Here is a 25,573-nt window from a genome sequence, read left to right as displayed (position 1 = left end):
GAATCTGAAGACGTCCATGTCTCATCATCACGGACTCTAAAGACTTGGACCTTTGTCCTTTTGCATTGATATCAGGAGTGCCACACACCCCTTTCCAGCAACCTCATGACTCCCCCATGCTGTCCCGATCCATCTACTGACTTCATAGGAAGAGTCACCAGAGACATGAATGTCACTGCCAAGGTAAGTAAACCTCTCAACAAGGTCGACACTCTCTCCACAGACGGACACACTGCTGATGGCTGTGCCCAAGAGGTCATTAAAGGCCTGGCTCTTGGTTTTTGTCAGGACACTCGCAAGCCCAGACACTCAGACTCCTCACTCAGTCTCTATAGAGTGTCCCGATCAGAGCCTCCATTGACTCCACGAAGATCACAGCATCGTCAGCAAAGTCAAGATCTGTGAATCTTTCTTCACCAACAGATGCCCCACAGCCGCTGGAACCCACGACCTTGCCTGACAACCCAGTCCATACAAGCATTGAACAGAGTAGGAGCAGAACACACCCCTGATGAACCCCAGAATTAACTGGGGAAAAAATTGTTTGCAATGCCAGCAGAACAGCCTTACCACAAGTCTGGAGAGGTTCACCCTGGAAACCACAGATCCCTGCAGCCTTGCCTCCCATCAGCTGGTTCACCAGCTGTGCAATCTCAGTGAGACTGGGTGGTTCACAACTAATTGGAGGATCAGCCTCAAGGACCATGGACCCAGAGATATCCAACATTGTAGCCGGATGATCATTTTTGAACAACTGCGACTGTTCCATCAAAAGATTCACAGATATTTTTAGTTAGTAAGTTAGTGTTAACATTGGAGAAGAAAACACACATACTGTAATGAGCCGCTTAGAGTAAAATTGGTTGGAGTTTGAGGCCCTGACTTAGTTGGTCTTCTATTGGCTCACTCACTTCACATTTCTTGTCTTTTTTGGTGCCATTTAAGGAAAAAAGCAATTCAATGAAAGGAAAGGAGTTAATTAGCAGCAAAAACTGGTCACCAATTAAGAAAAAGGTTTAGAATGAAAACCTGCAGCCACCATGGCCATACAGGACCGGAGTTTGAGACCACTGCTCCAATGTATCTGCTGAGCCCATAATAGGGGTAACAAAGCTAATGACACTCCAGTCCCCCAGCCTATCCTTACCTCTGGCTCCTTGTGTATATCCATCCATCCATCCATCCATCCATTTTCCAACCCGCTGAATCCGAACACAGGGTCACGGGGGTCTGCTGGAGCCAATCCCAGCCAACACAGGGCACAAGGCAGGAAACAATCCTGGGCAGGGTGCCAACCCACCACAGCTTGTGTATATCTGCTCCCCAAATACAAAGACCAATGAACAATATTCTATCAACACCCGCTTCTGCTGTAGTAGTGTCTTGTCTGCCCACCACAGTCCCTATTTAGCACTTGTCTTAGGTGCCTTGAAAGTACTTCTTTAGAATCATTGCTGTAAGTTTTCAGAATCACAGATGTTATATTCCTTTAATCCTTCAGGATATCATGAAGGAACAAGTGTGGGCACTGCTGCCTCCCACCTCCAAGAAGCTGGTTTTGAGATCCAGTCTGATCACTGCTTATTTGCAGTTTGTAGATTCTCCCCCTATTGTTTTTATCTTGGAGTAATAAGGAAATGTTTTTTTCCCCACACACCACAGATATGCAGTTAAGTTTAACTAGTGACTGTAAACCAGCACAGCAGATGTGCCCTTTGACAGGTAGACACATTCTTTAGAGTTAGTCCGAACTTCATACTTAATGCTGCCAGGATAGACTTCAGCTCCCCTTCAATATAAAAGAGTTTTAGAAGAGGCCTGTGTTTTTGACTGTAGTACCCCTTCCTGTATTTTGTTTTTCTGTCTCATACAATGCCTTGCCATGATACACTGTAACACCCTTAGGCCCTGATACTGAATAATTAAAAATGATTTCTAACATCCTTTTCCTGCCCCTGATCTTGATATCAGGAGCCAATGACACAACTGCTGTATCCATCCACTATTTTATGTAAAAATAAATGTTTGTATTACAAATAATGTTACTTGATCTGCAGAATTCCTTTCAATTCCTCTCCCTTAAAGAACAAGGAACTGTGGAATGATACTTCACTCTTATTTCTTCAAATTTCATGTCCTGGTTAGTATCTCCTCACTGGTAAATGTGACAACAAAAGAGTTTCAAGATCGGTTCAAGTGTTCTGTGTGTCTGGATATCCTCAAAGAGCCGGTCTCAATCCCATGTGGACACAACTACTGCAAGCAATGTATTGAAGATTACTGGGATACGGCTGAGGTGTTCTGCTGCCCTCAGTGTAGACAGGCCTTTTTTCCACGACCTGTTCTTCAAAAAAACAACCTGCTTGCTGAAATTATACTGAAATCAATGCAGGAGGAGCCCGGTGTGGTTGCCAGTTATGCAGAACCGGGTGATGTGTCCTGTGATGTCTGTACTGGGAGCAAATACCGAGCCGTCCATTCCTGCCTGACCTGCCTGGCTTCCTATTGTGAGACGCACATTCAGCCTCATAAGGAGACTACAGCTCTGAAGGAACACAAACTGGAGAAGCCGAGCAGAAACCTGAGACAGAAACTCTGCTCTGAACACCAGGCAGTGGTGCAGCTCTTCTGCCGAACTGATCAGAAGTGCGTCTGCGTACTGTGTGTAGCCGTAAGACACAAGAATCATGACCTGGTGGAGATGGAGATGGAGAAAGAGGAGAAACAGGTATGGCCAACTCAAAAGGTACGATCAGTTTGAGGCTTAAAGTCTGAAATTTACATGAGAAGGAAATCTGCTGGTTTTAAAGTATAAGTAAGTGTGTTCTGAAATGGAATGGAATTATTGTGTTCTTTGAGAAGCAAAATGTGATTAAGAAATGTAACCTTTGAGGGAAAGACAAACGGATAGTTGAATTGATTTGTACAGAGGTTGTAGGGCTTTACAGTAACTGCCTCCTTTCTTATATCAGAAAAAGTCTTGAATATTTTGTATGCCAACTTATGTCATATTGAGGTTTTTACTTTCAAATATACGAAGTACAGGGAAAGTATTGGAATAGCCCAAAAATTCCATTTCGAGATTTTGATTAATCAATGTTTTAGACCTCCCTGAGTCTATTGAAGGAGTCTATGAGTCCAAAAATACCATTTTTGGAATTATGCCTGTGTATGTCTGTCTGTCTGTGTGCGTGTGTGTGTATGTGTGTAAACACGATAACTTGAGTACGGTCAACCAAATTTTGCATACAAGTATTAGGTACAAAACGTAGATTTCTATCAATTTTTGGGCTACTTCCACTAACCGGAAGTGGTACTTTACCTTTTATTCATGCAGCTGCACAGTCCGATTTATTCAAGTTTATTTTTATAATAATTGTTCAATATGTTATTAATTTGATTTGATTTATTGTTGATGGTTCTTTAATTTATATAATATAAAAATATAATCATCGTCTTTACTCCTCAAATATCCATCCCCATATCTGAGTATACGAGAAGGTGTAGGGGAGACCACTCCTGATTTTTTTTAGTGTACAAATTGCTGTGGGTTTTTAGTAGTTGTGGAAATATTGCATCCAGATAATGAAAGCAAAAGTGGCATTATACATTAAGCCTTTAACAAATATAGATAGCAGATTCAAAACAGATTTTACAGGTAGATGGCTATCTATTTATTTTAGGATAACTAGCTAACTTGCTAGCTAGCTAGAGCTAGATAGATAGATAGATAGATAGATAGATAGATAGATAGATAGATAGATAGATAGATAGATAGATAGATAGATAGATAGATAGATAGATAGATAGATAGATAGATAGATAGATGGTCTGCTAACTCATCAGACTTTAACACATCAGGTTGCTAATTCCATCCCCACCTATGTGGCTCTGACCAAATAACTTAACCCTTCTTGTGCACTGATACAAAAACATGGTGATTTTGTATGTCACCTTGGATAAAGAAGTTGACTAAATGAGTAATACTGATTAAAAGGAATAACACAATGGAGAGATTTGATGTTCTGATTTTGATTTTGGCTTTCTGGTTTCTTTTATTTATTCCCAGCATTTTATTGTATTTATTAGCAGTGAGCAGACTGGCTGTTATGTGGCTTTCTTAATACCTCACAGAGAAATCAGTTGTGGGGACTGGACTGGTGCATTTTTGTTTTAATGTTTAAACAGCAGGCCTTGCTAGAGACTAAGATCTGTTCTGTCCAGTTTCTTATTTTCTGTATTGTCATTGTAAATTATATTGCCTTGTATAAATAAAATGTATTATTATTATTATTATTATTATTATTATTATTATTAATATCCAACCCCTGCGTAGCTTCAACTTTGTGACTGATGCTTGAACATTATCCTGAAGAATTTGTTGATATTGGGTTAAATTCATCCAACCCTCGACTTTAACAAGGGCCCCAGTCCCTGAACTAGCCCCACAGCCCCACAGCATGATGGAACCTCCACCAAATTAGACAGTAGGTAGCAGGTGTTTTTCTTGAAATGCGGTGTTCGTCTTCTGCCATGCAAAGCACTTTTTGTTATGACCAAATAACTCAATTTTTTGTCTCATCAGTCCAAAGCACTTTGTTCCAAAACGAATCTGGCTTGTCTAAATGAGCATTTGCATATAACAAGCGACTCTGTTTGTGGCATGAGTGCAGAAAGGGCTTCTTTCTCATCACCCTGCCATACAGATGTTCTTTGTACAAATTGCGCTGAATTGTAGAACGATGTACAGATACACCATCTGCAGCAAGATGTTCTTGCAGGTCTTTGGAGGTGATCTGTGGGTTGTCTGTAACCATTCTCACAATCCTGCGCATATGCCGCTCCTGTATTTTTCTTGGCCTACCAGACCTGCTGGGTTTAAGAACAACTGTGCCTGTGGCCTTCCATTTCCTGATTCCATTCCTTACAGTTACAGAAACTGACAGTTTAAACCTCTGAGATAGCTTTGTGTAGCCTTCCCCTAAACCATGAGACTCAACAATCTTTGTTTTCAGATCTTTTGAGAGTTGCTTTGAGGATCCCATGCTGTCACTCTTCAGAGGAGAGTCAAAGGGAAGCCCAACTTGTAATTGACCACCTTAAATACCTTTATATCTCATGATGGGACACACCTGTCTATGAAGTTGAGCAGTGACAGGCATTCAAATCAGTAAAATTACAAGGGGACCCACATTTTTGCACAGCTAGCTTTTCACATTTGATTTAATTTCATACAACTAAATACTGCTTCACTAAAAATCTTTGTTTGGAAAACACCATAGTACGATGTTCCTAGGAAATGAAAGACAAACCACTGTTATCTATTTTGTTGAAAGGAGAGTCGATTATGCAGGCTGAGAGGGGTTCCCAAACTTTTTCATATGACTGTATTACTTGCCACAAAATTTGCACTTGGACAGACCCAGCTAATTTTATTACATCTGGCAACTCATCACAAAGATGTTGTGACCTTAAATTAGCAAACACGGTTTTAGTAAAATGAAGAAATAACTTATTTAGAAATCACCCTAGCTATCAACAATGTTCTTTTCTTTTCTTAACAGATTGCTCTGTAAGCACTTTAAGCAATTTCATTTCCCATAAAGCATTGCTTACTTTTGGGCAACTCTTTTGACATGACCTTAGTCAGCTTAAATTAAATTAAATTAAATTAAAAAGAATACAGGTTCATGTAAAATTCTTTATCAATGACCAATAACAATATCCAAGGTCAGTCATTACTCAGTTCTCGTCTCTCCTGCTCATGTTTGGAAGAGGGGGGCTGAACGCACCCCAAGGAGTTGCGGTTGCTCCTCTGAAACTCTCTTTTAAACGGTGATACAATGGGAAACATATATGGTGTTTTTTTACATCCTCTTTGCTTGACCAGTTGCTGGCTTGCTGCTGCTGCCATGCCACGTGATCTGCATCTTGTGCGGATCTTTGAACATTTAAAACCCTGTACAGCAGCTGTCTTTGTCATCTACTCTTTGTCTTTTATATCCGGTCCCGGGCATGGTTAAATCTCTTGGCACAAATTCTCATCTTGCGGGACGTGAGTTCTTGATATTTTTTAGTTTATAATTTAAAAACGGAATAAGAATCAGAAAATCTAACAACATCACATTAAACTTCGATAAACACTGAAAAGAATGATACCAAACATATATACTGTATGTAGGCTTTAAAATAAGCTGATTTAAAGCGTGACATAAAAATGTGACATATAAACGTTGCACAAAATCGTTGCACTTTTAGGCTTAGGATTTTATATATAAAGAGTAGATATACCTATATATATAGTCAACTGAGGGAGTGCACTGGTAACGGAGGAAGTGTTGGGGCACCAACTGCGTTGCCCTTTTTAGTATACAGTAATCCCTCATCTATCGCGGGGGTTACGTTCCAGAGCCCCCCGCGATAGGTGAAAATCCGCGAAGTAGCGACCTATATTTATTTTATTATTTATACATATTTCTAAGGCTTTATTAAACCCTTCCCATACTCTTACAAACCTTTCTCACTCTCTTGTTAACCTTTCCCACGCTCTTATAAACACTTCCTATGCTCTTAAACACTTTCTACATTCTTAAACACCGCAGACCAACACTGCACACTGCACGCAGCGATCAGACGTCAATGTGTCTGCACTCGCTTTGTGAAGGGGGGCAGCTGAACTCACGCTGAGCAGAAATGGACTTTGTGCTGCTTCTGCCAAAATGCCTGCTTGTCGCTCTGCGCGTTCGGAAGGAGGAGGATGAGTGAGGGTGTGTGAGGGCTGAACGCACGTTCGCTCAAACCCCCCTCTCCGGAGGCGCAGTACGCTCCTGCCACTTCGCATTGTCAAGGGGGTGGGGAGCTGAATGAACGCTAAGGAGAAGTGGACTTTGTGCTGGCTTTGTGCTGCTTGTCGCTCTGCGTGTCAATAATTTAAAAGCCTGTACATCACCAATTTTCCTGTCTCACTGTCTTGTCTTGCGTGAAGTTAAAATGTTTTATAATAGTGAGATGTTACTCATATCCTTAGCCCGACATCCACATATCATATGTGTTAACAAAGTGTGTTTTATAAGTTTACATGTGTTTAAAGCATGTGGGATGGGTATTTTAAGGCTTAAACTATAAAAATGTTTATTTATATGGTCTTTCTATATCGCGGATTTTCTCCTGTTGCTGATGGGTCTGGAACATAACTTCCGCGATAGGTGGGCAATCACTTGTATTTAAAAACCCACGAAGTCGTGAATCTGCGAAAAGTGAACCGCGAAGTAGCGAGGGATTACACAACCCTTATACAAAAACAGGAGCTCAATGGTACTGTACATTCAGTAAAGCAAAATGAAAAAGTAGTTTAGCTAAAAATTAGACAAGAGGCTTCTTCAGCCTTTTCTCGGGTGCTTCAATTTCAGGTAGGAGCTCCAGTTATCAGTCTGCTCTCAAATGAGTGACATGCAGCATGCCAGGAGCATCTCATTTTTATAATGGATGGACCACAGAGGGCGGAGTCAGTTGCCTTCTATGGGCGGTTTCTCAGATCAGTAGGAAAAAAGTAAGATGTTACTTTCAATGACAGCGCCCCATTATGTTCTGAAGGTAGTGCTTACCTCAGATGAGTCCTGAAGGCAAATATCAGACCCACCTGCTTAACAATCTATATATATATATGAGGCTGATGGTGACAACTTACTCGCCAGCCACTTATCGTGTAGTGTGGAACACCCATATTTTCTTATGTTATTATTTTGAAACGGCGCAGAAGAAAAAAATAAGGGGATATCAATTGATGAAGATGCGTCAGTTGACAATTTTTAAATACTGCACGCCGAAGAACAGCATTTCAGCGACATCTACAGGCTAAACACTCGCAGGTTGCACAGAAAGTCCTGATCAGTGACTGGCAAAGCAGCCAACTTCAGCGTCGTTCTAACGCGACTGTCTCTCAGTAACTTGGCTCTTAGCGGTGACGCGCATGTCCGGCCAGATTTGCCTTGCAGACGCTGATGATGTCAGGGACTCGTCTTTTTTCAAAGACCAGGAAGTATAAAACTTAATTTCACTTTCATTCTTTTCGCAAAATATGTGAATCAAACAAGATCATTTCTCCTTGTTAAAAGATGTCAGATGTCAAATCTCCGGAGTCTCTGGATCAATTTACCTGCTCGGTGTGTCTGGAGACCCTCAGCAATCCGGTCACAACACCGTGCGGGCACAACTACTGCATGAGCTGCATTGAGCTCTGCTGGGACAAGACGGGAGAATGCCGCTGCCCTCAATGCCGACAAGTCTTTGCGCCAAGACCTGCTCTTCATAAAAACACTCTGCTGGCACAAGTCATTGAGAATTCAAAGCAGGAGGAATCGAGTGACCCCCAGATCTGCGGGGTACCAGGAGACGTGAAGTGTGACGTGTGTAATGGGCGAAAGCGCAAAGCCGTGCAGACGTGCCTCACCTGTCTGGCCTCGTATTGCGAAACGCACATCAGACATCACCGGGAGTCTGAGGCGCTGAAGAAACACAAACTGGACGAGCCGACCGGCAACCTAAAACAGAGACTGTGCGTGGAGCACAACACGGCGGTAGAGCTGTACTGCCGGACCGACCAGAAGTGCGTGTGCCTGTTGTGTGCAGCCGTCAGACACAAGGAGCACGAGCTGGTGGAGCTGGAGACCGAGAGAGGGGAGAAACAGGTGTGCAGTGGGCTGGGGGGTCTTAATCATGACAAGACACATGGAGAAGTTTAGACGTACTCTTTAATAATCATGGACCTTGAGATTTGATAACTCAGTACAAATCTGTGTTAGTACTAGTCTGTCTCTTGATAGATTGCTAGAATAAGAGTAACGAGTCCTTATTTCATATCCTATATGTCCTAAGACATGCTTTCTGTCTTTTAAGATTCACATTTTTTGTGTATAGTGACCTGCAAAAGTTAAAAAGAGGCATCTAATAATATCTAATAGTTTCTGCCTTAACAATCGCATATAGCACCTTGTCAGTTAATATATAGTGCCTTTGATATCTACTGTATCTAGATCTTATCCTACCTACAATACTAAAATTAATATCTATCTATCTATCTATCTATCTATCTATCTATCTATCTATCTATCTATCTATCTATCTATCTATCTATCTATCTATCCTGCCTACTATACTAAAATAAAATCTATCTATCTATCTATCTATCTATCTATCTATCTATCTATCTATCTATCTATCTATCTATCTATCTATCTATCTATCTATCTATCTATCTATCTATCTACTGTATTTCACACAGAGCCTCACTTAACAATCTTTTCATTTTTGATTGGTGTGCTTTGTACCACAAATACCTTTTAAAAATATTATTACGTGTTTCCGTGTTTGTCCCAAACTTCCAAGTTACTTTAGGTGCAAAAACAAAAATAATTTCATAATTTTGGTCTAATCTCTCAGCACTTCATTTTTTGTGGGTGAAAATACAATCATTACGTTATCCTGCTCATTCAGAGACACAAGGGTCATCATCCTATTTTTTTTTTATTAAAAGTATTTTCAATTTTTTTCTTTTTATCTCTCTCCTTAGTCTCAGGTGGGGGAGTCACTGAGGAAAGTAAGGGCGAGAATTTGTGAAAAGAAAAGTAAAGTCACGGAGATGAAGGAGACCGTGGTGCAGCTCAAGGTGAGTGTTTTATTTTTTTGGCTGCTGATCTGAGCCGTGAAATAGAAGGACACGTACAAGATGGTGTTATCGCTGCCGTCAGCGTGGTCTCCCATGGTAGGTCAGGTTTTAGATTTATCTTTGCTCCATTATGTGCATAGTAGGAAAAGTATATCCCAGGAAAAAATGAGCATGAAAACTAGAGAGAGAGGTTTGAAGAATTCAAGAACAAATGAAGTGTAAGGGGCCTGAGTGGTGGAAAATCAATATTTCCTACTTTTCTAATCTATAAAGTTGAAGGTGTATTTGTGCTTGTGTTCGTCTGCTATGTAAATTCACACTGTTCACTTTTCTCCAGTACATTTTACACACATTTTCCATTTGTACAGGGCAACACTATAGGCTAGGTTTCATTTTAAAATTCAGTTGGTGCCCCCACCCTGGGCACTGCCAGGCATCCCAGCTGGTCAGGGTCTTCAGCTAGAGAAAACCCTGAGATCAATGGTCATGAATTAAAATTGATCAGTAACTCAATGCACAGCCAATTTTCTTAAAAATCAATGTCCAACAGACTGGATTCCCATCAATAGTTTTGGTTCCCAGGTTGTTCTCAGTGCTGAAAGGAAAATCACAAACACCCACTTAGGCAGGTCTGTGTAAATGTGTAATAAAATGGATATTCAGTATGGGAAGATAAATTTAAACTTATGAGACGGTCAAGCAGCTCCTGAGCTGCACATTTACAGTGGTGGCTGAAAAATTAGAAAATCACTGCACATGATGTATGGCTGTGAGAAAAAGCAGAGCCACAAGAAACCCACGTGGCGTCTCCTGTCATTTTATATATAATATATAAACTATGAAGGAGATAAAACACATTTTTGTTGACATAAATTGCCACTGCACACACGTCCCACTCACCCAGACTCTTTGTGGTTTGTAATACCAGTTCAAAAGTTTTATGTGTACATCTTCATTTGTAAATGTCAAGGGGTATCCTGTTATTTCTTATATGGTAAAGGGCGTGGTGGTGTGCACAAGTGTAATATAAATACGGGGGTGTGGAGTTTGGAGCAAAGAGTGTGTATGGAATGAGCGATAGAGAGACACGTGTGTGAGAAAGATAATTGCGTTTGTGGTTGATTCAGTTTCGTTAAATAAAGTGTTCCTGTTGTTCATCACCCTGTGGAATTGGTTGTACTTAAAAGTATACAGAAGATAAGAATATATAACAAAAAGCTCATCAGTCAATGAACGTGTAGTATGCTAGTGCAGAGGTCAATGCTGCTTCCTCCCAAATCCAACATCTGTGTAGAATTTGCATCTTCTTTCTGTGTCTCCATGCTCTTTTCCTACAGGAATGCACTTTTTCATCCACATCCCCAAGCATGTGTGTTTTATATTGATAGCGAATTCCGAGTTGACCCTTTGAGTGTGTTTGTGGTGGACAAAGACTGGAACCCCACTCAGGGCTATCTTCTGCCTTGTGCCCAGTGCTGTGTTACCCTGACTTGGATTAAGTTGGCATGATATTGTTATCATTTAACAAAATGGTGACGGGTACCCAGGTGACGTCTATTGTTGTTTTTTATTTGGCCACTTTGGCTAAGGTGATTCTTCACACCCCAGCACCTGACTTGCGGTACAACCAAACCCAGGAGGTGCGACTGGAGTGGTTAAACATGTCAAGGCTAAGAATCAGATGACCTGTTATACCGGTAGTTGTGTCCGTAGATAACTGAGTCTCGATAAGAAGTTACGGATGAGCCAGAATTGTAGGATTTAATGCACTGTAGTGGTGGCCTGGTGTGAGCGTATAAGAAAGTGTGCCCTGCGATGGAGTGACGTCTACAGCAGGACTGATTTCTGCCTTGTGCCCATAGTGTCCTGTGGCCAGAGACTGGAAAAAGCAGGTTCTAAAATGGATTAATGAATGATTGTATGAAATCAATGCTAACTGAATAAAGAAACTAAAAGATGAACCTATCTTAAGTTTAATTCTCAGGTCTATTATCTTTTAAAGTGTTTTATTAATGTTTTACATCAGGAAAAAAAATAAATTTCCTGCTTGCATACTCAGTCCATGTGTCATGGAAGCTGTTAGTTTAGACAGGAGAGAAACAACTGACTAATACGAAGACAATTTCCTTAACAACCAGTTAGTCATCTACTACATAATAAAATGCTTCTGTGTGTGTGTGTGTGTGTGTGTGTGTGTATCCAGTCACTCTGAGCAATCTGATTGGTTACTTTGGCTTTGGTGCCATAGTGGTAGGGATGATGACACGAAACTTTAGAAGTTAATTCCTGATTGTGACATTTTTTTTTTATTTTTACGAAAAGGGAGTTAAAATGAAACATGGGAAAGGAATTATATCAATACAATGTCATTATCCAGCCCGCTGTATCCTAATAATAATAATAATAATAATAATACATTTTATTTATATAGCGCCTTTCCCATGCTCAAGGCACTTACAGAATATAATAAAGAACGGCAGCGAATACAGTATATAGCATTGTACAAACCAGATAAATAAATAAAGAAGATTAAGACAGTAAATTCTGAAAAAAAACAGACCACATAATTGATGGTTTCGCACACACATACAGGTTACATGAGCATCTTGACAGAGAAGTAAACTGAGAGAAGGGTAATAAAGTCAAGTAGAGCTAAAAGCCTTCCTGAACAGATGAGTTTTGAGTTGTTTTTTAAAAGAATTCATGGAGTCAGCTGACCTGATTAATTTCGGTAGGTCATTCCAGAGTCTGGGCGCTATACAGCTGAAGGCCCTGTCACCCATGGAGTGTAGATTAGTGAGGGGCACAGCAAGGTTGCCAGAATCAGAGGACCTTAGTGGGCGGACAGGCACATAGTGATGGAGAAGGTCACTGATGTAGTTTGGTGCGAGGTTATTTAAAGCTTTGTAGGTTATTAGTAGGATTTTATATTCGATTCTGTAGGACACAGGGAGCCAGTGAAGACGGAGCAGGATGGTGTGATGTGCTCGCTGCTGCTGGTCCGTGTAAGGACTCTTGCAGCTGAGTTTTGAATAAGCTGGAGCTGTGATATAAGATTAGAAGGGGCACCTGCCAGTAGGGAATTACAATAATCGATGCGGGATGTGATAAAAGCATGGACGAGTTTCTCAGTGTTAGAAAAGGAGAGGAAGGAGCGAACATGGGATATGTTACGGAGGTGAAAGTAAGAAAGTTTCTTAATGTGATTTATGTGGGCGGAATAAGAGAGGGAGGAATCAAAAATGACACCAAGATTTTTTACAGTAGAGGCAGGTCTGATGAGATCACTGCCAAGATGGACTGGGAAGGAGCTCATTTTATTAAGTTGCATTTTAGTCCCAATCTGCAGGAGTTCAGTTTTATTGCAATGTAATTTTAAAGAGTTCTTCTCCATCCAGGTTTTAATTTCATTAAGGCAGGTTGTGAGCTGAGAAAGCTCTGATGAAGTTCCACTTTTAACATTGAAGTAGAGTTGAGTATCATCTGCATAAAAATGATAACCCAGTCCATAGCTACGGATAATATGGCCAAGGGGAAGCATATAAATACAGAAAAGCAGAGGGCCGAGGACAGAGCCCTGAGGGACTCCTTGTGTGACTGGCACCGAGTTGGATCTGCTGTTGCCAAGACTAACAAACTCTTGCCTATCAGTCAGATAGGACTTGAACCACTGGAGGGCAGTGCCAGAGATACCCAGCATGTTCTCCATTCTGGACAGTAGGATGTCATGTCTGACAGTTTCAAATGCTGCACTGAGGTCTAACAGAATTAGGGTGGCGGGGGTCTGCTGGAGCCAATCCCAGTCAGCACAGGGTGCAAGGCAGGAACAAATCCTGAGCATGGTGCCAGCCTTCCACATGGCACACACACCCACACACCAAGCACACACTAGGGACAATTTAGAATCGGCAATGCACCTAACCTGCATGTCTTTGGACTGTCGGAGGAAATCGGAACACCCGGAGGAAACCCACGCAGACACGGGGAGAACATGCAAACTCCACGCAGGGAAGAGCCGGGTCTCCTAACTGCGAGGTAGCAGCGCTACCCACTGTACCACCATGCCGCCCACAATGTATTATTATTATTATGATTATTATTGCTATTATTACTTCAATGACAGCAAGCAAATGACTTATCAAGCGACGTTGGGTAGCTAATGAGGTGCAACCTGAGTTGCGTTTTGCAAGAATACTAATGATGTTTTCACAGTGGGTAATGGGGCCGGTCTACCATTGATGGTATTGAAAAAGCAGACAGAAGACGAGTAGGGTGCCTTGAAATGACAGCGTATGAGAGGAAGGCTTTACAGTAATGCACTCGGGCAAAAGAGCTTGAGACACATGAGGATACAGAGGAAAGGAATGCTGAGGGAACATGTATAGCAAGAGATATCAAATATTATTACATTTATTCTATTACCTGTTTTTTGATGGGTATGCATGGCTAGTTAATAATAATTAAGGAGCAACTATACTTGCCTTCTGTCTTGAATACATGAGGGATGTTCAAAAAGTTTCCGCAGTTTTATGTTTTCATTGGAAACCATAAAGGTGGGAGGAGTAGTGATTGATCGTGTCTGAGAGTGTCGTGTGACTGGGAAAATTGCATCGCAAAGGAAGGTGACTATGTAGAAAAATGATGTGATTCGTTTTTGAAATTCTTATTAAAGAGAGTTAAAAAAAAGTGTGGAAATGTTTTGAACGTCCCTCATTCTTGTCACCATTCATGAGGCTGAGGCAGGGTTGTATCATGGAAGTCCCTTCTAATTCCAGTACCATGTGAGGCCTAACAGAATTGCTGTGTTCTTCTGATCAGAGCTTTGCAGAGAGAGAAGAGCAGAAAAATGATGAGACCTTCGTTTCTCTGCTTCAATCCATTGAGAGGCTGAGGTCTGAGGTGACCGAGGTGATCAGAGACCACGAGCAGAGGGAGGTGATGAAGGCTGAAAAGGTCATAAAGCAACTGGAGGAGGAGATTGAGGAGCTGGTGAGGAGAGACACTGAACTGGTCGAGCTCTCTGAGAAGGACGACCACATTCACTTCCTGCAGGTAATATTGCTGCTTATGAGCAAAATTTTAAAAACAACAGTACTAAGAACTGAAGTGTTGAAATATCACGTTTTCAGCTGGTTTCGCAATGTGGTTCACATGAAATCATTTTAGGTTTGACTAGATGAAATGAAGCATCAGAACTTCACCAGATTCTAAGTTTAACACAAAAGCGTCATAGTTGAATAATAATATATTAAAAAATAAAACTGAAAAATATTAATGAAGATTTTAAGAATGGTGTGTGAAAAGTACATAATGTTTTTGCTCCTTCTTAATGTAATTTAGTGTCACAGAGGCTGACATTCTACAGTATCTCAATTCAAGTTAATGATAGGAATGAGCTCTGGACATGGACAGACCATCACAGGGTCCAATCCTGCACCCAATTAGCCGAATACTGACAGTTTTGTGATGTGGGAGGAAAGCTGGAATGGTTAGACACCAGATAGGGTCGGGATTTGAACTTGGGACACTGGACGTGTAGTACTGATGCCTACAACTTTAGGCTGCCTACTAATTAAAATAAATAGAAGGAAATAACCACTCAGATTATATATTCACTATTTTTATTGGTAGAAGCAACTCCATATTTACTATACAGTGGAACCTCGGTTTGCGAGTAACTTGGTTTACGAGTGTTTTGCAAGACGAGCTAAAATTTTTAATAAATTTTGACTTGATAAACGAGCGAGGTCTTGCAGTACGAGTAGTATGCATACGCTTTGTCTGCTGAGTGTCATGTGATCACAACTGAGCTGATGGTATTTCTCTCTCTCTCGCTGTGGGATTGTGGGTAATTGTCTCCTATTCTCCATCTTAGTCGGTGTGCCTCACTCATATAGTCAACATTCGTACGAGCGAATAGTGTTTACTACAGCATTGTGACTGTGTGTGTGTGTGTGTGCGCGCGCTGTGACGTGCGAGTCCCTATCTTGCACCCCAAAACACGAAGCTGAGTCTCAGTACTTTAGCAACACCAGATTTATTCAGCTTGAAACAGCAACAGTGCGGTTATTTATTGTAGCGGGATCTGCCGCTCTCCTATACACAGACACAGCAGTCAGACAGGGTCGTGGCCAAGTAGTACTGTGCCCTGCGCATTTATAATGTACCTTGTTCCTTGTATCACCCATTGACGGCAGGCGCTTATAGCATGTCCGTGATCTTTTTGGATTCGCTTTTACGGCGAACTGATACAGCGCTGGGAGACTGCGATTGCTTTGGGACGCTCTTCCGTGTGTCGACCCGTTGGGTGGAATCCCACAAGAGTTTAGAAACTCACTCACACCAGCCATGATTCTTTCTAAAGGTAAAGTGCAGGTTAATTTGTTTTATGTATTTTTACTTTATATTTTGTATTAATCATTTTTATATGAATAGTTTTGGGTTGTGGAACAAATCATCTGAGTTTCCATTATTTCTTATGGGAAAATTCGCTTTGATACACGAGTGCTTTGGACTGCGAGCATGTTTCCGGAACGAATTATGCTCGCAAACCGAGGTTCCACTGTATAAGATGTTTTAAAGCAGGGGTCCCCAACTCCAGTCCTGGGAGGCCCCAGTGGCTGCAGACTTTCATTAACTTCTTTTGAATTAATTTTTAGTGACTTGCTCTTGAAGACTCAGAACCCTTAATGGTTTGTTTTCTTTAATTAGCAGCCAAACAATAATGAGATGTAAAACAAGTCAAAACGTGACCAACAAACTGTGTCCATCATACAATATCTGAAAATAAAGAAAGATGAAGGTCTCAGGTATATTGATCTGCTCAGGACCCAAAAACATTTGACCAGTGCTCTTAGAAAACTAAATAAAAATCAACAATTTCGGAAATGTCTGCTATTACACAACAAGCCATGAAATTAAAGAACGTGTTTAATTAACAACGAGACTCAGCAACTAATTAAGCAACTGGTTGGAGTGAAATTGGCCCTGACTCAGTTGGTCTTCTGTTGGCTCACTCACTTCACATTTCATTTCTGTTTAAGGAAAGAAACAAAGCAATTCAGAGGAACAACGAAGAAATTCAGGAGAACAAATCTTTTAAAACAAGTCCATTAAAATGAAAGAAAAAGGAGTTAATTAGCAGCAAAAACTGGTGAACCAATTAAGAAAAGGGTTAGAATGAAGACCTGCAACCACTGGGGCCCTCCAGGACCGGAGTTGGGGACCCCTGTTTTAAAGAATCTTAAAAGAAGAAACCAATTAAGTTGACTAAATGTTCAACAGTAATAGCTGCACTGCCTTTGGTTTTCAGCCTAGGCTTCAGATTATTGTGAAACATAACATAAGGGAATCTTAAATGCGTTTGTGGTTGCAATATTTTTCATTGCACTATATCATTCATATATTGAGTGGTACAATGAATTGTGAGGTGTACAGAAACATCTCATCTGCTCAAGTTCCAGTAAATGACTCCAAACGCATTGGACGGCACTTCATCCTATAACAAGATGATGATCCAAACCTACTGCTAAGGCAACACAGGGGTTTTTCAAAGCTAAAAAATGGAAAATTCTTGAATGGCCAGGCCACTCATCTGATTTAAATCCAATTGAGCAGGCCTTCCATATGCTGAAGACAAGCGTCCAAAACAAGCAGGAGCTGAAGATGGCTGCATTAGAGTCTTGGCAGAGCAGAGAGAAGATCCTCAGCACCTGGTGATGTCTATAAATTGCAGATTTCAAGCAGTCATTGCATAACTGAGATATGCGATAAACTGCTAAATATGGCAACTTTAATAGACCTTCCATTGCTGTGTCCCAAACACTATGGTGACCTGAAATGGGGGACCATGAAGAAAAAGTGATGTCATTTCTACATGATGTGACCGAAATGTATGCAAATGCTCTTAAATTAAAGCCTGCAATGTGCACTTTAATCATGTCAGAATTGTTTGATTTGTTATCTTGAACTTTGAGGATAAATGTCTCTTTGTCCCAAACATTATGTAGGGCACTGTAGGTGAGGACAGGGTTGTAGATTAACCAGTAAGCCAAGAGTTTTGTCTTTAGACCCCGCTTACATTTCACCACCATAGACCAGTACAGCACATGCAGAACAGCTGCTGCCTCTCCTCTCTACTTGTTGATCTCACATTCCCTGTTTTCATCAATTGCAAACAAGACCCCGGGATACTTGTACTCCTCCACTAAAGGCAGAATTTCATCTCTCATCTACAGATCATATTCTAGACTAGAATCAAAATATGTATTATTTTAAAGTATAAAATCACAATATTGTAATATCATGACCCAAATATCGAGCTGATATTTTATCTTGGGGTCTAGGTTATGTGGATTACTTATCCTGATGAAGATGCAGTTTGCATCTTCTTAGACTTGCTTCAGATATCCCGAAATCGCCCTTCCAGCATCTCTGATTCATGAAACATTGTGTCCTTAGTGCAATAATGAAGATCTGTGAACGCCAGGGGTCTCATTTTACGTAGTGTTTCTTATGTGACAAAAATACACTAAACAAGTTTTTCTTAAAGAAAAACAGCTATTGTGCTTTATTTAGCTCAACAAATCCAAAATATTCGTCGCTCAATCATGGCAGTCTGTGAGCGCTCATAAAGCCGTGTGTAGAATTCACACTAAAACATGGCATATGGACAAAAGTGGAAATGTGCGTACACATAAAAAAATCCAGATGCATGAATCTATGCGTATGCAAACTTCCACGTTCTTCTGCTACATAAATCCCGGTCAGCGTGGAAAGTAACACACGTGCACGTGCCTGCTGCCCCGCCTAAACTCCTCCCAGAATTACGCCTCTTTGAATATGCAAATCAATATAAATAGCCCTTAACCTCAGCCTGTGAAAAAGCAATGGCAAAAGCACAGGGGAAATAGAAGAGTTTCCTAGCAGTGATACAGGATATTCGGATGATACCCTAGTGTTTCTCTCCCACTTTCATTTCTCTAATGTTAAACTTTCTTCTGCTAACTCCTGTAGAAGTTCCAGCCTGTCATCGTCCATCCTGAAGATGATGTTGAACCCAACTTCACGGTCAACAGAAATTTGCTTCCAGAAACATTATGGGGGGAACTGTCAGAGTTAAAGAAGAACCTGGAAGAAAGCAGTGGCTGGGAGTTTTTGAAATCTAAAGGTGTGACACACTAGTAATTTTAATCTGGATATGGGGGTAATAGTTTGACAAGAATCATGTTGATTATATCATGCTGAAGAACAAATTGTGCCTTGTTTTTCAACATCATTACTTGAATTGCATTCCTATTTATTTATTTATTTGTTTGTTTGTTTACTTATTAGGTGATGAAGATCCAGTTTATTTTCTACAGAATTTGACAAAAAGAAATCATCTTTTAAAATGTAAGCCAATTTAGTTTCTGAATTAACTGCTTAATGTGTCTATTTCATTATCTTTGTGGAAAAAAAGGAAATGTATATATATATATATATATATATATATATATATATATATATATATATATATATATATATATATATATATATATATATATATATATATATTATATATATATATATATATATATTTATATATATATATACTGTACATGTTGGCCCTATACTCTACATTATTTATATACATTGTCAAAGATAGGGCAGCCACCCGTATAATTATTTCTGGCTGCAAAATATTGAATTGTGTGTACAGATGTATACAGGTTTGAGTCAAAAACACAACTGACTTGATGAGGCAAAGATGGCGGTTTTAACTCTTTGAGGGCTGAATATTTGTCCAGTTTTCTGAAAAGCGCACAGAAATCAATATAAAACGTCCTTTGCTGCATACCATGGCTGCTGTCCGCACCCGTTCGGCAACTCAGTGACCAGCAGGAATATGCGATGAGCCAGCTGCCTGGCTGTCTTCGAACAGCAATAGTGGTCACAGTGTGACGCAATCTGGTTTGTACCTCTTGTCATCGTAAGAGGCGGTCCTCCCGGGTGAACGTTGGCGTAGGCCCACTAGCTACATGGACATGTTCAGCACCATGATCAGCTGACGCTGGTCCCTTCACTTTCGTTTCCGATCTCCAGATCACTTACATCAAAATTCAACAACTCACAGTCCAACTCAGTGAGATGATATGCAAAAAGTCGTCCACAGAGTATTTTGTTATGCCCATTCGCTTTGGTGTTTCGCCAGATGTCGATGCCATTTGAGGGGGTGTTTGCTCTTCGTTGCTCACACACACATAGGAAATCTCGGTCAAATCAACAAAGCTTTAAACAGAGTTGAATTAAATATAACAGTGAGTTTTATCACAGTTTACAGTTGATTACCGTCCTCTACCCCTGAATTTCGACAAAAGTCGACATCCACCCTGAAAGAGTTAAAGGAAAGTAGAGGAAGTGACATCATCAGGGCCAGAACTGGAAAGTGGCGTCATCGGAACCAGGTGGAATTTCCCATAACTGGTCTGCAGTGGAAAGACAGTACACTCCACCATCCCCTGGTCTGGCATGGAATTACTCTCATTCAGGCCCTTTAGCTGCTTCCCATGCGCACGTGTGTGACAATATATATAACGTAGAGTATAGGGCCACCATGTTAAGGGATAGTTTTCCGATGTCCAGAGATTCTAAGGTAGAAGGTCATAGTCATAAGCACTGGCACTGTTTGATTTGGTGTTAACAGGTATATTGTGACTCTTCTTAGTCCTCTCCTACTGGGCAAGAAATGCATTTAGTTTGAAGCCATCTGTGACTTTTAGTAAGGAGGTATGAAGAGATTGGAGTTACTAAGGAAACTTGTTGTGAATATGTGGTGTGGACATTCACAAACCCCATTTTTAAAAAAATATATATATTCTTATCTCTGTGGATTTGCACTACAAGTCAAAAGTTTTAGAACACCTTTTCCAGTTTTTCTTCCAATTTAATCAGTTGAAATACAAAGAATGACCTAAAATGAAGAAAAGGTAAACTGTAAACTGCCAGAGGTTTAAATTTAAAGTTTAGGTTAGCAGAAATTGAAATAAAGGAAATATCAGAATAATATAAATGGGCCTTCTTCAGGGAACAACCAATAGGTTACAACCTACAGATATTCTTCAGCAATTAAACTTAATTAAGGCTTGCAAAGTTAAAGCAAACAATTTGCACAAGTTTCCCAATTTATGTCGATTACTTAATAAAGCAGAGTTGGAGCAGACTGTGTGACTACAAGGATTTACTACACTTATAGAATCCAATTACACACAAAAAGAACAAACTCTCATCTCATGACGGCAGCGACATTGATAGAGAGGTAGTGTAGGTAATGGATGAGACACTAGCATTTCATCCGGCAAAGACTAAAGGGTTCAATTTAAGTTAACACTTAACCCCTCGTACAGTTATACTCATGCAACTAATTTCACACCGCTTACAATTCCAGTTTTAGTTTTTGCATTCTTACTCCTTCCTCCATGAACTTACTGTAGATCAGGGGTCCCCAACTTCGGTCCTGGAGGGCCACACTGGCTTCAGGTTTTCATTCTAACACGTTTCTTGATTAGTGACCTGTTTCTGCGGCTGATTAACTTCTTTTGAATTAATTTTAATTGACTGGCCCTTGAAGACTCAGAACTCTTAATTGTTTATTTTTCCCAAACAATAATGAGATATAAAATGAGCCAAAACATGACCAGCAAAACATTGTCGATCATACGATATCTGAAAATAAAGAAAGGTGAAGGTGATGCTGATCTGCTCAGGTCCACAGAACATTTAACCAGTGATCTTAGAAAAGAGAAAATGGACAATTTTGGAAATGACTGCACAATGAGAGCAGCAATGAGCCATGGAATTAAAGAACGGGTTTAATTAACAACAAGACTTGGTGCATAATTAAGCAACTGGTTGGAGTTTGGGGCCTTGACTTAGTTGGTCTTCTGTTGGCTCACTTGTTTCACATTTCATTTCTGTTTGGGTGCCATTTAAGGAAAGAAATGAAGCAAATCAGAGGAACGATGAATAAATTCAGGGGAACAAATATTAAAAAAACGAGGTAATTAAAATTCAAAAAAGTTCATTAGCTGCAAAAACAGGTCGCTAATTAAGAAAAGGGTTAGAATGAAAACCTGCAGCCACTGGGGCCCTCCAGGACCAGAGTTGGGGACCCCTGCTATAGATAGACAAAAACACCCACCAAATGCTCTTTTCTCATGCAAATATGTTGTTTCCTCCCATAATCCAAAGTAAATCCAAAGTGGTTTGGATGGTCCTATGTTAACATGACTTTCACGGAGCTGGTGTCCCATATGGCATTGGTTCCTTTCTCCAATTTATTTCTGCCCAGACAGACTCCATCTTCCACCAGTCAGAGTAAAATGACTATACAAATGGCCATTCACCTGTCCTAGCTCAAATCATGACAGTTGTGACACCCTTCAATGAGCTGAATCAACATTAAAGATAGCTTTGTCCATGTCAGAAAGTATATACTGAGATGAAATGCTCACAGAAACATAAAACTGACTGATGTGATTTTTATATTTACAGATAATTAAAGCAAACAATACATTTGAAAGAAAGCCATACTTCTTTCGATCTAGCTGTCCACTGTGGTCCCCATATATAGGCATGATCTCCTTCTGAGTTAAGTCATGTTGTCACAGTTTTTTTTGTTCTTTCTTACATTTTCAGATTCTTATCCCCTCACACTTGACCCCAACACGCTGAACGAGGGGCTGCATCTGACTGAAACGAACAGGACAGTAGCTTCAGGAGGACAATTCTCATATCCTGATCACCCTGACAGGTTTGACTGTTGGCTCCAACTTCTGGGCAGTGAGGCCCTGTTTAACACCCGGTGCTACTGGGAGGTGGAGTGGAGCGGTGATTGCATTTTCATCGGAGTCGCATACGCAGGAATCTGCAGGAAAGGATGGAGTGTTGATTGTCTTATTGGACGCAATGACAGATCCTGGAGTGTCTGCTGCACTCATTCCAGCTACTCTGCATGGCATAATAACAAGATGACTGAGATAAGAGAGCAGCGGTCCCCCAGAATTGGTGTGTTTTTGGACTATCCTGCAGGCTCTCTCTCATTTTTTAGTATCTCAGATACAATGACTCTTCTGCACAGGTTCAAGGCCACCTTCACTCAGCCACTGTATCCAGCTTTTTATGTTCTCGGCAGAGTATCAATCAGCCCACTAAACCTGTCTAACCGGTGACTTCTACCCGCATCTGGTCATCTCAGTTCTGTCTCATTTGTTCAATTAGGGGTAAACAGGCATTTAGATAAAGTTCAAAGGCCTACATGCTGGCAGAGCGGAATTGGAACTGAATTTGTATCTGCAAACGGGAGGAAGAAAGCTAAATCCTGCGGTCATCAGTACCATTTTTCTGGTAATCCTTTTTATCGAGTCCCTTTAAATTGGGCTAATTTTGCTGCTTTTTATGCAATCCTCTGTGGCTGTTCCCTTTCAAAAATGTTTGTTTCATGGATCACAATGGTAATGAAAGTAGACATATGGCCTGCAGGTTGCAGTCCCTCCACACACACTAGAGTCCAGGCTTTGAGTTCATTTAAAAGAAAGAGAGTGTCGTGACCAGGGACACTCAGACAAGTTCATTCTTGGCATCTGATTATGCCACTCATACTGCGCCACCTTCTGGGAACTTATTTTTGGTTAATGTAGCTTCAGTTTACTGCCAACTACACACAGTACAGCAAAATTCTATGTGCAACACAGTAAGCAAGTATCTCATCTCATCTTCTCAGCTACTTTTCCTAGTGAGGGTTTTGGTGGCAGCAGGCCAAGCAGGTCAGCCCAGACTTCCCCGTCCCCAGCTACAGATTCCAGCTTTTTACTGTGGAATTCCCAGGCATTTCCAAGCCAACTGAGAGATGTAATGCCTTCAGTGTCTGTAGCAGGGTTCTCTGCGCTGTGAGACTTGACCAGAGCAACCTGGGGGCATCCTTACGACATGCCCAGACCACCTCATCTAGCTGTTCTTGATCCAGAGGTGCAGCGACTCTACTCTGAGCTTCTCATGAATTGCTGAGCTTCTACTCTGAGCTTCTCATGAATCACTGAGCTTCTCACTCAATCACAGAGTGTCAGCCAAGCCACCCTGTGGAGAAACCTCATTTCTGCCGCTTGAACTTGTGGTTTCATTCTTTGGTCATTACATACAATTCATGACAGGGATGTAGATTGACCAGAGAGTTTTGTCTTTAAAGTCCGCTACTGCTTCAACACCACGGATCGGTAAAGTGCCTAGTCAAATATGGACCTTACCATGAAACCAATTTTTTAGTAGGCAAGTTTATTAAATTACAGCAGCTTCATCAGTGTTTCGCCAATCACATACTAGGATAGTTTTGGAAGTACTAGCTACCCCTTTCCACTTTCTACTGCATTTTGTTCACAAGTGTTTTCAGTCGCAGTTTTGACAACATGGTGAGGTCACCTTTGAATCCCTGCTTTATCCACCAAAAAAGCATTCAAAGATTTGACTGGATATTTTAAAAGAGGTGCGGGACCAACTGGCGTCCCTGCTGGGATGGATCCTGTTCACTCACCTGGCCAGTAAGCCGAGGGAGCGTAAGGTCACCTGGGAAGCAACGATATTCCCCTGCCATGACGTCTACTTGACCACTATGGTTAAAACCCACAGTCTGTGATAAGTGATAAGAACAGGTGAAGATATTAATAACCAGACAGTTCGTCTGGTAGTTGCCCATATCTGAAAAGAATTTTATGAATATGTAATTTTGTTAAAGTTTATAATGATGAGGATCCAGCACAACGTCTCACTATGCTGCCAACATTCCTTACTGGATGGGACATCTGATTGTCAGCATTCTCCCACTTGGCTGTGATCTCCCTTGGCTTCTCTCCGGCTCGAATATGTATGTACAGTATATATGATTATGCACTGTATTCTGGGAATGAATGTTATCTTTTAAAGCAAGTTAAATACATCTATCTCTTTTGGTACCATATTTCTCTCTCTTGTAATTATTTCCGCCATGGATACAAATGGGATAATATTGGTTCTAGTCAGTTCTGCATCAAGAAACACATCCCAGGGGAGAAAGAGCACCTTCTGCTAAATATGAACTCCTACACCATTGCTAAGAAAGCAACACTTTATCCTAATGAGTACAAGAATACTACTGGCATTTTTTTCCACTAGAGATCTTTACTCAAATACTAAATGAAAAGCAGACTTAATACAATAAAACATTTCCAGACCGGAACAGAACACCTTTCTTCTTGTGTGAAAGCCACATATTTCATTGGAAGTGAAATGCAATTTATGTTGCAATTTTTGTTTAACAAAGTAAAATACAGAGTTTTACTTTGAATTCAGTTTCTTATGAATTGTTTCACTCATCATTAAACATGAGGATTGTTTCAACGCTACTTAAATATTTCTATGTACAATTACAATTTTGGCACATAAAGGTTACTAGTTCTGGTACTTGTCAACTAGGTAAGAATGCATCTCCAAAGGTATATTTGTAGTGAATCAAGCGCACTCAAAATAGAAAAGGGTGTGAAGCCTCTAAAAAGGCCCACAAAACCTGGAGTGTTTACTGGCTTTCCTAAAGATAGGCCTCAACCCAGGCAGCCTGACCCTAAAGTCTGCTACCTGCTTACTCAGGCCCCAGACAACAGAAACAGGCTATTAAATGATTTAAATACTTTCAGAGTTCCAAAATATACCAAAATGTCTCTCAAGAGAAATGAAAACCATTGAATATTTGGCTTGACCAAAAAGTCCACAAATAAGTTTTTAAAGGGATTTTTTAAAGGGATTAAAGGAGATCTTTTTTAAAATGTGATCAAAAAGGGCAACAATTAGCAGAATGGCAAAAGATACAGAGGACAGAAGGTTTGCTAACAATGAAAATCCTGATTT

General features: G+C 40.6%; 2 protein-coding genes across 2 annotated transcripts; both read left to right on the top strand.

Annotated features, from left to right (window-relative positions):
- Window positions 1-1,361: 1,361 nt before the first annotated feature.
- On the top strand, window positions 1,362-5,576 carry LOC127529858 (E3 ubiquitin/ISG15 ligase TRIM25-like). The gene is made up of 2 exons (XM_051934909.1): window positions 1,362-2,728; window positions 5,565-5,576. Exons 1-2 carry the CDS (start codon window positions 2,102-2,104, stop codon window positions 5,574-5,576), a joined length of 639 nt encoding a protein of 212 aa, XP_051790869.1. The 5' UTR covers window positions 1,362-2,101.
- Window positions 5,577-7,978: 2,402 nt separating this feature from the next.
- LOC114662981 (E3 ubiquitin-protein ligase TRIM47-like) lies at window positions 7,979-24,650 on the top strand. Its single transcript, XM_028816732.2, has 6 exons — window positions 7,979-8,687; window positions 9,569-9,664; window positions 14,483-14,716; window positions 18,680-18,833; window positions 18,998-19,057; window positions 22,340-24,650. The coding sequence occupies exons 1-6, from the start codon at window positions 8,115-8,117 to the stop codon at window positions 22,870-22,872; spliced, it is 1,650 nt and encodes a 549-aa protein (XP_028672565.2). The 5' UTR covers window positions 7,979-8,114; the 3' UTR covers window positions 22,873-24,650.
- Window positions 24,651-25,573: the final 923 nt, after the last annotated feature.

The sequence above is a fragment of the Erpetoichthys calabaricus genome, chromosome 12 (genome assembly GCF_900747795.2).
Source record: "Erpetoichthys calabaricus chromosome 12, fErpCal1.3, whole genome shotgun sequence".
NCBI lineage: Eukaryota > Metazoa > Chordata > Cladistia > Polypteriformes > Polypteridae > Erpetoichthys > Erpetoichthys calabaricus.
Note: the sequence above shows the minus strand (reverse complement) of the source record. Positions and strands in the feature narration are given on the sequence as shown.